Genomic DNA, 13,967 nt, shown 5'->3' with positions numbered 1-13,967 from the left:
GCCTCTCCCCACCGCCCCATGCCTTTCCAGATCATGACCTTCATTTAATGTCCATCTCGAACTGCACCCTGTGGGGTGCAGTGTGACTTTCATGGGCATTAGGCACTTTTGCCTTCATGGGCTCCTTCCTTCGTTTAAACAAAAAAACTAAAAATTTATTTTACATCCTTGTTGGCAGAAAGAAATATAATCCACAAAGGAGTATACAGTAATAATTTTTTTGTCCTTTTGACTTTCAAAGAAATTCAAAGCCTCTCCTGAACCCCTTCGAGTATTATGGGCCTTGGGAACTCTGCCTCCTGATCTTATTGGATAACAAGCTGTCCCGGATTCCTCCATAAAAAGGCCTCCCCTCTTACACACTAGCATCAACACACACTCTGCACACAGAGAGTCTCAAATGCAAACCCCAGTGTCTTCACTTTCTAACTATAAACCAGAGCAAGTGACTCAACCTTTCTGCACATCAGTTTCCTCCTTTGTACACTTCTTACCTCACACAGTTGCCATAGTAATGTGAAACCATGCATACATAGTGCTTAGTCCCTGGTCCATGGCAAATGCTTGTAATTGGCAACTATTTCTGTTTAAACGGACGTTGGTCATTAACTACCTTCATTTAAGTATTACCCTATTATTCACCTTTTCAGTTATGTTTAACTCCCTTATTAAATGTAAATCCCTAGAGGGCTGGGAATAAGTTTTAGACCAGTGGTCCTCAGAACTTTTATTGTGCATCAGGGTCATCTGGTGGAGGTACTGAAATACGGATGACTGGACCCCATCTGAGTTCTTGAGTCGGGAGGTCTGGTGTGGGGCTGGTAATCCACACTTATAACTAATATGCAGGCGATGCTGAGGCTGCTGGGTTTTGGACCCCCCTTAGAGAATCACTGCTTCAGACAATTCTGCCTCCTCCAACATCTAGCACAGAGGGAAGTTTTGAAGTACTAATATTTTTATACTACTATTAATGCTAGTAATAACACTAGAGTTTTAATAATACAAATATTTCCAGGTAAATTCTTTATGCAACAGGTAATACAAATGCCAGCAGGAAAATCTGCCCCCTCTCCCAACTGTGAGACAACTTTCCTTACGGCAGGAGCTGAGCAGAAAGGGCCGCACAAAGAAACCTGACTGAAAGAAGAGGGGCAAGTGGCACAAGGCAATGCTATCATCTGTTTGACTTCAGGGCCATGTGCAAAATGCAGACAAGAAGCCAAACAGGAGCTCAGCCAACTCGAGGCTGCCTGCATTCTTAGCTCAATCTATAACAATGCCAGCAGGGCTGCTGGGATCCATCTGCTGCTCTCTTTCTGATAACGGATCTGGGGTCTCTGGAAGGAAATAGCTTGACAGGAAGAAAAAAAAGATTAGGCCAACTGAAAATGCTGGATTTATGAAGCTTCACTTGAATCTGGTATAGCTTTTAACTTTTTATGGCCTTTGACGAAGCCTCAACATACCCCTGCTATTCTGTGTGTTCTCCGTTCCCTTCCTTCCTGGAGAAACGTAATTTTGAAGACCAAAGCTCTCCTGGGTGTATCGTGGCTACACACAAATTAAGTTTGCAGGATTTAATACTGATGGAAGGCTTGACATCCTCCAGCCCAACCCACTGGTTTTACAGATGAGGAGACTTAAGCCTAGGGTTATCCTAAAATGCATAACCGACATGATAGCATCAGGCTGGAGTCCAGATTCCCTGACCGGCCGTGGCTATGTGGTGTGTATACTCCTTTATACCCCCAAAATGAGTAGAAAAAAGTGATATGTTTTTTTCACTACATTTTAAGGGGGAAACATGATTCTCCCTTTTACTTAAGTTACTTTTCACAATTTGCCCTTTTGTCTCTGGAGGCAGGAGAGCAAATAAAGAGAAACACAAACAACTCTAAACAGTGTCAGCAGGGCCTGGAAGCTTGGGGGCAGGGACGACATCCTGTTCCCTGCTATGTCCATGGCTACCCAGACACTCAGCACAGAGCAGATTCCAAAAACTAGGTGGTGAGTGAATGGATGAATAAATGAATCACTGGTTTAATAGTGGTTTGTTGATTTTCCAGCCAATCAGGGAATGAAGTTTCACACTAAGACCTTAAGCCTGCTGTGGAGTCTCCTTATTCCCACTAGTAAGTTAAATACTTGTATAAAACCAGAATCGCCTTTTCTGTGTGTCTGCTGGAAAGTATAGTCTTTGGGGGTAAAAAAAAAACCCAAAAAACCCAGACTGTTCACACTGGTTACTTAATTCTAGGCAAGTCATAGAGTCTTTCTGATCCTTAAGTCCCCTCCCGCCATCAGTATGGGTAAAATAAAGAGAATAATACCTACTACCTTGGGGTTGCTGTAAGGATTAAATAAGATAATGGTGCAACTGCCTGGTGCTATGAATAAATGTTAGTGCCCTTCCCACTCCGGTTCCAATGGCTTGTATAAGGTTGATACTGGTGTTGAGCAGGACAAATATTGGGAGGGTAAGTGTAAGATTCTGGGTGGAAACTGAGGGGCTTTTTTGGCTGAAAATATATACAAATCACGGTTATCATTATAGCTACCCAGCAGCTACTTTTATTGATGGCATGCTCTGCAAAAAATATAAGCAAAACTAGGTATTCTTAATATCCCATCATCCCTCACCGTTTCCCTGGTTTCTAATAAAATCATTTTCAGGAAGAAAGTAAATTTAGTTTTTTGCTTACCCATTTGGTCTTGGTTTCCTTGTTCTGGGCTCAAGAAACTCTGTCTCCTCCTCCATTTCTGTCTCAGGGATTATGTTTTTCTGCGAAGGCTGTGGTGAAAGCATTTCCCATTCATTGTCATGGGCAACAGTCTGCAACATAACTGTATCTGGGCCAGCCCTGCCTCCGCTCTTGCTCTTCTGAGATTGGCTGCACAGACCAGAGGCCTCCTCTATTGCTACAGATTCTAGAGGCTTTGTTTCTCCCAGAGCCTGCATTTGGGGACTCATGCCCAAGTTGTGATCAGAGGCTGGCTCCACAGCCCTGTCAGACCCTTCGTCCTTAGCTTCTGACGATGGATTGCCAACCTCACTATGGCCCAAGACCATCCAACTCTGTTCGTGCCCAGGGCTTTCAAGAGATGATCTCTTATCATCTTCAGAAGACATGTTCTCTGCAGAATGATCTTGTCTTTCACTTAAGGAGTCGGACTGACAAGTGTCTGGGAAGTTTGCTACTTGAGTTCCTGGCAGCTTCGCTTGTTTGGAACCTATGTGAAACTCTGCCGATTCCGATGTGCTTTCTCTTGCTGCAAAGGCCTCTGGCTCTGGGGGTGAATTTTCTTCATGGTTTACAAGGATGTAGTCCAGGTGTTGTGCTTGATGGTCTTCATTCTTCCCCGTGTTCCTTTCTTCTCTGAATTCTGGTTTTATCTGCTCAGGCTCTTGAGCAGGAATTACTGCTTCTTCTTCAAACTTGAATATTTCCTTGCTGGCACCTAAACGTGGAAGATGAGGTGAGAAGGGGAGAAACAAGGCTTAATTAACACATTATGTGATTTGTGATCTTTGCAAATGATCCATCTAAGGAGAGATAATTTAAGAAATATCTGTTTAACAGATGGCAGCCAGAGGTGAGGTAGCGGAGAGGCTGGGTGCAAAAGGTGAAGGGATTAAGAAGTAGATTGGTAGTTACAGAATAGTCTCAGGGATGTAAAGTACAGCGTAGGGAATACAGTCAATAATATTGTAATAACTATGTATGGTGCCAAGAGGGTACTTAAAATATCAGAGGAACACTATGTAAAGTATAGGATTGTCTAACCACTATTCTGTATACCTAAAACTAATACAAAGTAATACTGAATGTAAACTGTAATAAAAAGATATTTCATACCAAAAAATGTTTAATCTTCTCATGTACTCTCAAAGATAGGTATTATACAAGAAGGAGATATTACTGCTGTAACATAGGACTTGGCTAGGTAGGCATGCCTTGCAAATGTAGTTAGTTCCCATTTACCCACACCGGTAGGAAGAGTATGTTTTGCAAATAGGTTAATTGAATGAAAGCAGCAGTTTCTGGGGGTTGGTGGAATGGGTTAGTTCTTACCGTTTGATGGTCCTATGTCTCCACCTGCTGGTGAATCTGAATTATCTGTTTCTACTTCCCAGTCAATGTTTGATGGAGACAACTCCACGTTGGAATCACCTCTGACAGGAAAAGAAACTGACTCAGGGTCTTCATGAATATGCAGTACAACCAGCTGGTGTCCAGGTTGGCTGATTTGGGTCTCAGTGTGGCTTTCCTTGCTCCTTTGATCAGGTAGAGTGGAAAGCAACATCTCTCCTGCTTCACTCCCCACAGACTTATCCTCTGGAGTCCCAGCTTCCTCTGCGGTTTTGACACCACGAGCAGGTTCTGTGAGGTAGGACAGATCAAAGGGAGGCGTGTAAGGTGCCAGTGATTGCTTCAGAGCATCTTCTTCCATGGGGTGGTCACCACCATAGAGAAAGTGTTCAGGCTCTTTCATGAAATCTTCATCAATATTTTGGCCCATGACATCACATTCAAAATCACCCCACGAGGCTTCAGATGAACAGATATCTTGCTTCCCAGCATCCCCATCCACTGGCGTATCAGGATTGCCTTCTGATAGTGTCAGTTTACTCATGTCATCTATGGTTCCCGTGGACGTGTTGAGACCTGAGGCATCACTGAAACTGATGCCTTCGCTGACATCCAGACAAGTGTCCGAGACTAGCAGAGCGTCGGGAACTGAGGCAGGGTCCTCAGCAGTCAATGGCTGCTCGAGGTCCAACAAGGCTGCTTCCCCTGTCTGACTTTCAGGAGAAAAGTCCTCTGAGATCCAAGAGCTGTTGCCATCCATGGTTGGCTCTTGGTGAGTTACAAAAATAGCGGTTCGCACCTTTTTAATCATTGGGATTGTTTTGTCTACGGGCTCCCAAATTGGTGCCATCTCTGGGTCGGCTCCTTCTTCTGATGCTTTTAAACCTGTGTTGTTTTCATCATTTATTTCAGAAGGTTCAGGAGAACCACTGTGAGAGGCAGCAGGCTGAGATGAGCCATTTGTGTTTACTTGATCGCTCGTGGGAGGCAGTGGAATTTTGTTTTCAGAACATGGTTCTGAACTGTATGAAACAAATTCCTGCCCAGGCTCGTGACAGGGTTCTTCATCCAGCTTTGGCTCTGTGAGATATAACTCATTGGCTTCCCCTTCAGGTCCCATCCTAGCGCTGATGTGCAGCCCTGTCTCTTGCTTGGCTTCATGATCATGACAAATATCAGGGCTGTTGGAAGCCTGAGAATTGCTGTCCTGGTCACAGTGAGTCAGTATATCAGGATTATCACCATCTGCTTTCAAACTGAAGGGCTGCTTAGCATCTATCCACAAGTCAGGCGAAGCTGAGGCCAACTGCCCACCCTCTTGAAAGTTGCCATGTAAGATATCTGGAACAAATGTGCTTTGGGGGCCCTCACTAGTGGTAGAGCCATCCCATTCAGCCCCTGACTTCTTTATCAACTGGGTAGAAGAACTGACAGCAGGGGAATCTTTGGAGGCAATGCATGAATTTGTCATTTCACTGGGGTATGATTTTTCTTCCTCCCACCAATTTGTTTCTTGACACTCAATAGTTGAGACATCAGATGTAACACATCTATTTTCATCTATGTGAGTAAATGCTGGGTCTGGCTGATCCCAGACCAACACCACTGATTGATGACACTGCTCTTGGCTAGGTGTTTCAGAAGTGAGCTTGTCACCAGCAGAAGACATGAAAGTTTGCTCTCTGGGATCCTTTTCTTTAATTTGGTCCAATATTACAAGCTGGCTAAGCTGATCAGCTTCTGGATCCGGCTGCCGTGGTTGAATGTTCCAAAGTTGCTCATGGGAGTTCTCCGCATTACTATCCAGAAAGGGTGACTGATGTTCATCACTGAAAGGATTAGTACAATGTGTGTCCATGGATTCCATATCACCCTGAATGGGTATGCCCCAGGGACCCATGTGTTGGTATATGGAAGAATTCATCTCTAGCATACCACCTGAGTTAGATAGCTCCCCCTCAAATGCACACTCAGTTGGTTGCCCTTCCTGAAGAGATGCATTCCACCACTCAGTGCTCTCAGCTGGGAAGTCAAGCATTTCCAGTTTAGAATTATTTTCATTCTTTGGTTCAGTTTTGGGAGATATTTGCCATATGATATTTCCTGTCTTCCCTGTTTCTGGAGATCTCGTCTCCTTATCTACTGCTATCATCTGTGTTTCAGTCTCCTTTAGTGGTGAGAAATTAGAGTGATCAGGGCTGCTTTGTGGATTGTCACAGAATAGGTTTGATGTGTTCTCATTCTCTGCTGGTCCTGAACTGCCTACATAGGCAGATAATTCCTCAGACTTGGGATCTTCCATGTCCAAGAATTTAGATTCATTTAATGAATCCCAAGCTTGGGGTTCGCTCTGAGCAACCTGGCAAGTGACCAAATGGCTCTCTTCCTCCACTGACTCCTCATCGCCTACGCTATCATCGTCGGAACCTGAGCTTGCTGACGTGAACTTGGCATCCTCCGGCTGCACAGCGTCAGGAATATCACGTTCATTTTTCTCCTGATGGCTAACCACTAGATTTCTTTCCTGATATGCACCTGAATATTCAGAATATTTGCCTGTTTCAGGGCTGGATAAAGAGGAAAAGGAATCACCATCTATTGAGTCATTCCATATTTCTAAATATGTAGGAACCTTGTGACCTAAGCTCCTTTCAAACTTGTCCATGCTGTTTTTCTCCGAGTCCTTGATTTCGGTAATTACTTCTACTTGGCCATCAGCAGTAATTAGTCCAGATTCTTGGTGATTCTGTTTACTCCAGTCATCTTGAGTCTCCTTCTGACGCCCAGTATTGGGTTCATGATCCCAAGAAAGCTGTGCAGCCGAAGAATCATTGAGGTCAGGACTTGATGCACTGGAATGTGAATACTCACTAGAAACACTCTCTCTGTCATAATTTCCTGAAGAACCGGCTCCTGGAGGCCTGTTTTCAGCACTCTTACCTTCAAGATTCTTAGTTATCTCAGAACTTGTGCAACTGACCTGCACATCACTGTCTGTAGGGCCACCCCAAACATCAAGGCTTTGGGGACATGCAGGAGGTGGCTCTTGGTTCACTTTCTCTGGCCCCAGAATGTTACATTCTTCAGTTATCTCAAGATCCATTTCAGGTAAAGATACATTTTTTGTTAAAGTCGGCTTATCTGAAATTTCAGTAGTTTCACCTGAATTTCTGTGATTCACGAGGTGTTTTTCACAGGTCTCTTCTGCCTGTTGGTGGTCTGTGGACACATCTGTTTGCACATCACAGGGGTCTGAATTGTAAGATCCCTCCTCTTGCTCTAGAACCTCCTGGGGTTCCTCAGTTTGGGGACTTGAAGTTACTGAATGAGAGCTGATTTTGCTTGACTCATCGCAGATTTCTTCATGTTCAGATACAACTAGGGGAGAGCATTCCTGGTCACCTTGTCCTTTTCCAGAAGTTCCCGAGGCTCCATCCATCACCCCCTCCTCGCTCAGGTGCTCCCTATCAACAGCTCTGTGGGTTTCTGTCTCACCCTCACTTTGTCCATAGCGAGGACCTCCCCAGGGATCTGAGCATTCAACATGCCCTGGATTCTCCAGCCTGGTTGTCAGGGACGCCGCTGTATCACCTGGCAGGTCTCCTCTGCACGTGTTTTCCTCGTCTGGACCAAGTGCTCCTGACTCACTGGCTCCAGAGGCTTCTAGAACATCTGGGATGGTACTGTCCTTAATTTTTTCTGATGCACTGGGAGTTTCGGGAGGCACTCCACTTTGTTCTGAATCTGTAACATACGATGGGCCTGGTCGCATTAATGATGACATGTCGTTATCTCTCATGACAGAATCCCAAATACTATTTGCGATGAGCTGTCCGCTCTTTTCATTCAGCATGTGATGCTCGCTGGGAGCGGTGTCCTTGCTGTGCTCATAAGAAGCAGGGTGTCCCCAGTCTGCCTGGGTTGCTTCCTGATACTCCGTGCCCCACGGTTCTAGCTGTCTCACTGAAAATCGGGTTTCGGGTTCGGTACCTTCAGCTGTGTGTCCTTGTGCTTGACCTTCACCAGGGATCGTCACACCTGCGCTGCAGTCATCCCAGTCCAAATCGTTATCCGAGATGGTGGCAGTGGACTGAGTGTCCTCCAGAATCACTCTGTTCCACAAGTCGAGGTTGTCGGGGGCCGCCTGCCGGGAGTTGGTGCTGCTGTGCAGGAGCGTGAGCTGCCGGTTGGTTTCGTTGTACAGCTGCATCATGCTGGGGTTGTCGTAACTGGACTGGCTGCTCTCCCCAGCGTCCTCCTCCACGGAGACGTCCTTGTCATCTGTGGGCTCTGTCTTGAGTACCTCTTCATCTGGGTTGTCAGTGGCATTTCTTTCAGAACTATTATCTGCATGAGGTGGAGCCCACATTTCTAGGTTCCCAGGACCTGAGCTAATTCGATGTCTAGGCGGCTGCAGTGGTGACTGAGGAGGGATTTCAGCCTCTTCCGTGGGAGAGTTAGCATCTTTTGACTCAAAACCTCCCTCGTTAGCAAGTGGCTTGTTTTCGGTTTCTTTTTCATCTCCAGCAAATGTCGGTGATGTATAGGAATCGGAGGTGGAGTAGTTGGTATCTAAGGGGGAAGGCACTGAATCTTCCCCTATGTTGGAGGCACTGTAATCGGAACACTCATATGACAGGAAGGAATCTTCCCAAGGAGCTAAGATGTCTGACCCTCTCTTCCGGATACTCTCCTCAAAAAGGTTCCACGAATCTACCTTTTCATAGACTTTCCCCCTAATTTTTGGCTCCATGCCACCATCCTGATCTTCCTTTGTGGGCTTAGAACTATTCCATGCGTGATCTGGATCAGACCTGGGGTCTCCAGGTATGAGGATGTCAGCCCTGGAGTCATGGTTCTTTTGGCCCCAGATCTCTGGAGCTGCTTCATTACTTGCCTCATGGGGCGACCTGTCCACCAGGTCTTCTGCAGGAAAAGAGTACCCACTTTTTGCCACGACCCACTCATTCGGGTCTCTCACAGAAGGTGACTCCCCACTCGTTGGGTGCAGATTCCAGGTATTTTTTAAAGCCTCGGTGTCATTTTCTTTACCAAATGCACCCCAGGCTGGGAATGACACTGTGGCAGCTGCTTCACCGCCATCCATGGGGTTGCCCCACGGCTCAGGCATTGCTGTGGGGGAGCGATCTGAGCGCCACAGAGCAGCAAAGTCTTCTATCAGATGGTTTGTTCCCTGAGGAGAGGCGTCTGGCAAATGTGACTTCTCAGTGGGCAGGTTCTGAAACTGCAAGCTTTCCTCATGTTGGTCTTGAATGTTCTTGTTGCCCAGCCCAGGCTGACCAAATTCTGACTCCCAGGGACCTGGCTTTGAGCATTCAAGACTCTTTGGTTGAAATATAGAATCGGAGGCTCTCCTATCCACCGGGCTTGGCTTATGATCTTTCCAGGACTCGGGGCTCTGGAAGACGGACTCCTGTTCACTGGAGCTCCACGTATCTGCAATGGTTTTAGAGTCAATTTCCAAACCACCCCACCAGCTGCTGCACCTCGCACGAGGCTGAGGTGGCCCTGTGTGACCTGCGTCGCCTGTTTTTGGGGCCATGTCTTCTGAACAGAGTAGAGCTGGGTCTTCAGTGGATGGTGAGCTTTCTACAAAGCTATTCATAGGTGTTGGTGGGACTCTCTTTCCAGGAGAAAGAGACTCCTCTCCCACAAAATCTGTCAGGCTCGAATTTCTTTGAGAGTTATCCCCTGGGCTTTCTTGTTGCTGGACAAACTCCTCATCAAATTCCACAAGGTTATCTTTGCCAGCCTCCGACAAAAGCGAGCTGGATGAATAATTAGACATGTTCATTCCCATCCCACTGAGTCCTTTAGGCCCCAAGGGGAGCTGTCCTTCTGACGAATCGCTGTTGGGGAAGAAGTCATCTGATGGGGAGTAGTCAGCAGAATGGGAAGATGGTTGGGACTGTCCAGAAACCATGGGTGTTCGGTCAAAGTTGAAGAGGTCAAAGTGTTCCCCATGTTCTCTGGACAGGGCATGCTCCTCCACCACTGCCCCTTCAGGGATGGGACTGTAGGAATCAAACCCTGGGAGGAGGCTATGGTGAGGCCCGGCACCTTCTCCCACTGGACTGTCATCGCTGAGGAAAACCGAGCTCTCCTTGGATGAACGGCTGCTCCTTATGGTGGCCAACCCGCTGTCTGGGCTAACGAGGTCTGTGTTGACATCCACCTGGGCCTGGTTAGAATCGTTGAGATCTGGAGGGTTTTCTATGAAATTCACAGAGTTGGGCTGTGGCTCTATGTCAGAGCCATACAGCTCCATAATCCCAGACGACCCCTGGGAGAGGGGGGCGCTGCCTGCCACAGCTTCGGTGGAAGATGTCCGGCTGTTGGAGATCATCTCTGGACACCTCCGATTGATGACTTCCTTGACAAGGAGAACCACCTGGTCACAAGTCACGGCAGGGTTCTCCTGCTGGTACACCAGGATCTCATCACAGCCACATTCAAAGGGCTCCAGCTCTAGGCAAAGATTCTGACACTCTTCCAGCTCACAGCAAATCTGTTAGGGAAACACGGGGCTTTGCATGAGCACTCAGGTACTCTCTGCTCTTTGCAATTCTTTTTTCTTAATTTTTCTTAACATAAAATTAATCTGTGTTCATCCGTCTTTAAAGAAGAATTCAAATAACTGAAAATTGTATGATGCCTGGAAAGTCCCACCAAACAGACCACCAACTCTTTCTCTAACCCTATCACACTGGCTTTTTATTGAACTCAAAATGCAGGGGCTCACTTTTGCTGGATTCTGAGAGTTGTAGGAAAAGAGATCTAAAACCACTTAAATCTTTTCCTTAGTGTAATATAACACCATCTTCCAACAGAAGTGGAAGTGTGAAAAAAAGGGCAAATTTTTTCAAATTTAAAAAAGAAAACACAGACAGAAATAATGCTGGTTGCTGACAAGGACTAATGGGAAAGCTCCCTGGTTTTAGGAAGCGTTGGGGATATTTTCACATGGGGCTTTTGAAATGGTCCCACAGGATTAGTGAAGGTAACAACATCCGCAGCAGCAGAAGCAAGAACAATAATCATAAGTAACTACAGAGCTTGCATAGATAATAATAGTGATTAATAATGAACATTTATTGAATGTTTTCCTATGCCGAGCCCAGTTCTAAAGGTTTCATATGCATTATCTCCTTTAATCTTCATGACAATTCTACAAGGTAGGAACTCGTCATCCCCGTTTTGACAATGAGTAAACGGAGACCCAGGAAGATGAAATACCTTGACCAACCACATGCAGCTAACAAGTGAAGGAGCCACATTTTGAACTCAGACAGTCGAGCTGCAGATGCTGACCTGTGACTAACAGTGACCACAGGAACAAAGAGGGGTTCCTTAGGAGTGAGTAGTCCTGACCCTGTATTGCTCCAGGTTCCAAAGAGCTGTCTTTGGTGGGGAGACCGGGTGAGGAAAGGAGAGATGGTGTGGAGGCAGCCAAGGGCTTCTAACCCCTTCTTCTGCTCTTCTATGTTGGTCTTTTTAAAATTAACCTTTAAACAATTAATTTGCTACTAATTGTCATGTGTAAAACCACCATACTGAAGGCTGAGGAGACCTAACTCCTGTCCATAGGAAAATAAAATTCAGCTTTGAAACCCAAGGCAGAACAAAGCACTGAAGAGGCCTCCGGCTGATGACACAATGCACAGTATGGGTCAGAAAGAGGTACCAAATGCATCTGTAGCAGGGACAGGGGCCTCTTTAATTTTTGGACATGAGAAAGCACAGGGTAGCTTTACAGTCAAGAAAGCCCAGGTAGGTCTCTTAAGACGGGAACCGAAAGTGAGGATGCAGAAAAGTCGAGACTTTGTCCCTTGCCACCTGTGGAAACACGAGGTGTCTAATCCATTAGCGAGGAAAGACTGGCTGATGAACCCATTCTAGGCCATGGTATCCATATTATAATGAATCATGTATGCTCTCATATTATTGAATACACCTGGTTTGGTATTTTGATTAATTTTGTCTACATTTTATATACTTTCCATAGGCTTGTGTTAAAAGATTCAGCTCTCAACTGAGAGGGTCCAACTGATTACCCAGTCAGAATTCTAGGACCTAGAGGCTAACTTTGATTAAAGCATCAGATCCACAGTTACTCAACACTGGGCACCAAACAGGCATTCAGGCAGGGACTAAGAAAACAGCACTCAAAGGAAGACTGGCCCTCGTTTGGATCAGAAAGCTATGATCTATCCCCCTCTATGGATTCATTCCAGAAGAGAATGGTTACAGGGTTCTTTTAAAAGGCCCAAATGTACAAAATACCCCCAGCAATTCTTAAAACTCAAACTCTAGGACTTTTTCTCCTGGGCCATTTTCCTTATGCCACCAATCCATTCCCATCCTTCACCACCTGCTCTGAGAGCAAACAGGTAGGATGCAGTGACACATACCAGGGTTGGAGGAGATCCTTACCTGACTGCACAGCTCTAGGTTCTCGGAGTACACAGCAATCTGTCGTCTTGGCTGCTGCTCCTCCGATAGATAGCTGGCCAAGAGGATGAGGACATCAAAACCGAACTTGTCTGCAAATGCTTTCAAATCACTGGTGATATTGCCGTGAAACACACAGTTCTGAAACAACAACAGGCAATTTGATATTAATGTCAAACTGCTCAGCTTTGGGCGGTTTGCCACAAATTTGTCCAGTCCCCTATGCTGTATTGCGACAGAGATATATTATTAGGTACAAGTGAAATAAACACTTCGAGGAAGTTTGGAAAGTTTCATGCGATGGCTTAAGACTTACCTTGCTTTTTTGTTTTCCTAAAACCAAGAAAGGAAGGAGCCTTTGCCATTATTATTAAGAATATTTAGATAAGAAACAGATACCTTAATAAGATCTCTGTTTTTCCCCTAAAAATATTTATTCAAATACTGACTTTCATTTCAAATCTGACATTTTATCTTATTGATCCTAGGACATAGGAGTGTCTGCTATTATTGCAACTTATCACTAGAAAAATAGCAAGTAGGAAATTATTGTTCTTTCCTATAATGTTTTCTAATGATTATTATTAACTTCAAGCAGAATTCATAAGGATGAACCTAGCTGAGTTTACTGAATGCTTTTTACCCCCTTTTTAAAAAATCGGACCTCTTACTATACACGTGTATTCAGTAGATGTTTAGAAGATGGTGTAAAGGCTGTAATGTCAGATCTGCTTGTTCTCTGTGGTAATAAGGAGAAATGAATAACTGCAGAAAAATCAACTGCTACCACGGAGTACCCAGACCTATGGCTCACCTTCTCGGAAAGTGTGCTGGCCTTTTCAAGTTTAATGAACTACAACAAGAACCACTTTGCTGTCATGGGTGCCTCTTTTTCTTAAAGAAACACAGTGAAGACCAATGTCAATTGAATGGAGAGACACATATACAAAATCAACCTGTGCTACATAACCCTCCATCACGGCATATATGTGGCATTACATATAATCATCACATATAATCAATCAACTGACAGTGTACTGTGCTACTTAATGAAAATCACCATGATAATGCACTCAAGATGAAGAATTCCATTAATTTTTTTCTGATGACAAAAGTCATCAGAATTATGCATGCCCTTGGTGAAGTATTGAAGCAATACAGAAATGTATGCCACATGAAGTGAAGTGCCACATACCCCCTCCTCAGATAACTAGCTCAACAGCACCGTGCATATAGGTGCGGATTTGTTCCTGCCCAGATTAATGTTTGTATGTTGTAGCTCTTTGAAATGTGTGGATATGATGTTTGTGGCTTAGACTATTTACTAGACTATTTAAAATATCCATATCACATGTCCTCTAATTCTACTGAGTTCACTCTCAAGGTCTCTGAGCCCCTAAG

The 13,967-nt window shown here is 45.1% G+C and overlaps 1 protein-coding gene across 3 annotated transcripts in view; it reads right to left on the bottom strand.

The window, feature by feature from the left end:
• PRUNE2 (prune homolog 2 with BCH domain) overlaps positions 1–13,967 on the bottom strand; it is a 207,722-nt gene that overhangs the window by 65,397 nt on the left and 128,358 nt on the right. For all 3 annotated transcript variants that reach the window (XM_070431469.1, XM_070431467.1, XM_070431468.1), the window contains exons 7-9: positions 12,549–12,707; positions 4,077–10,623; positions 2,706–3,462 (exon numbers count right to left, since the gene is read on the bottom strand). In XM_070431469.1, the coding sequence (XP_070287570.1) occupies positions 2,706–3,462; positions 4,077–10,623; positions 12,549–12,707 (7,463 nt within the window). The remainder of the gene's footprint in view (positions 1–2,705; positions 3,463–4,076; positions 10,624–12,548; positions 12,708–13,967) is intronic.

Source organism: Myotis yumanensis, unplaced genomic scaffold, assembly GCF_028538775.1.
Source record: "Myotis yumanensis isolate MYYU_CA2020_CCGP unplaced genomic scaffold, mMyoYum1.0.hap1 SCAF_12, whole genome shotgun sequence".
NCBI lineage: Eukaryota > Metazoa > Chordata > Mammalia > Chiroptera > Vespertilionidae > Myotis > Myotis yumanensis.
The sequence above is the reverse complement of the archived record's forward strand: the minus strand, read 5'-3'. Positions and strand labels throughout refer to the sequence as shown.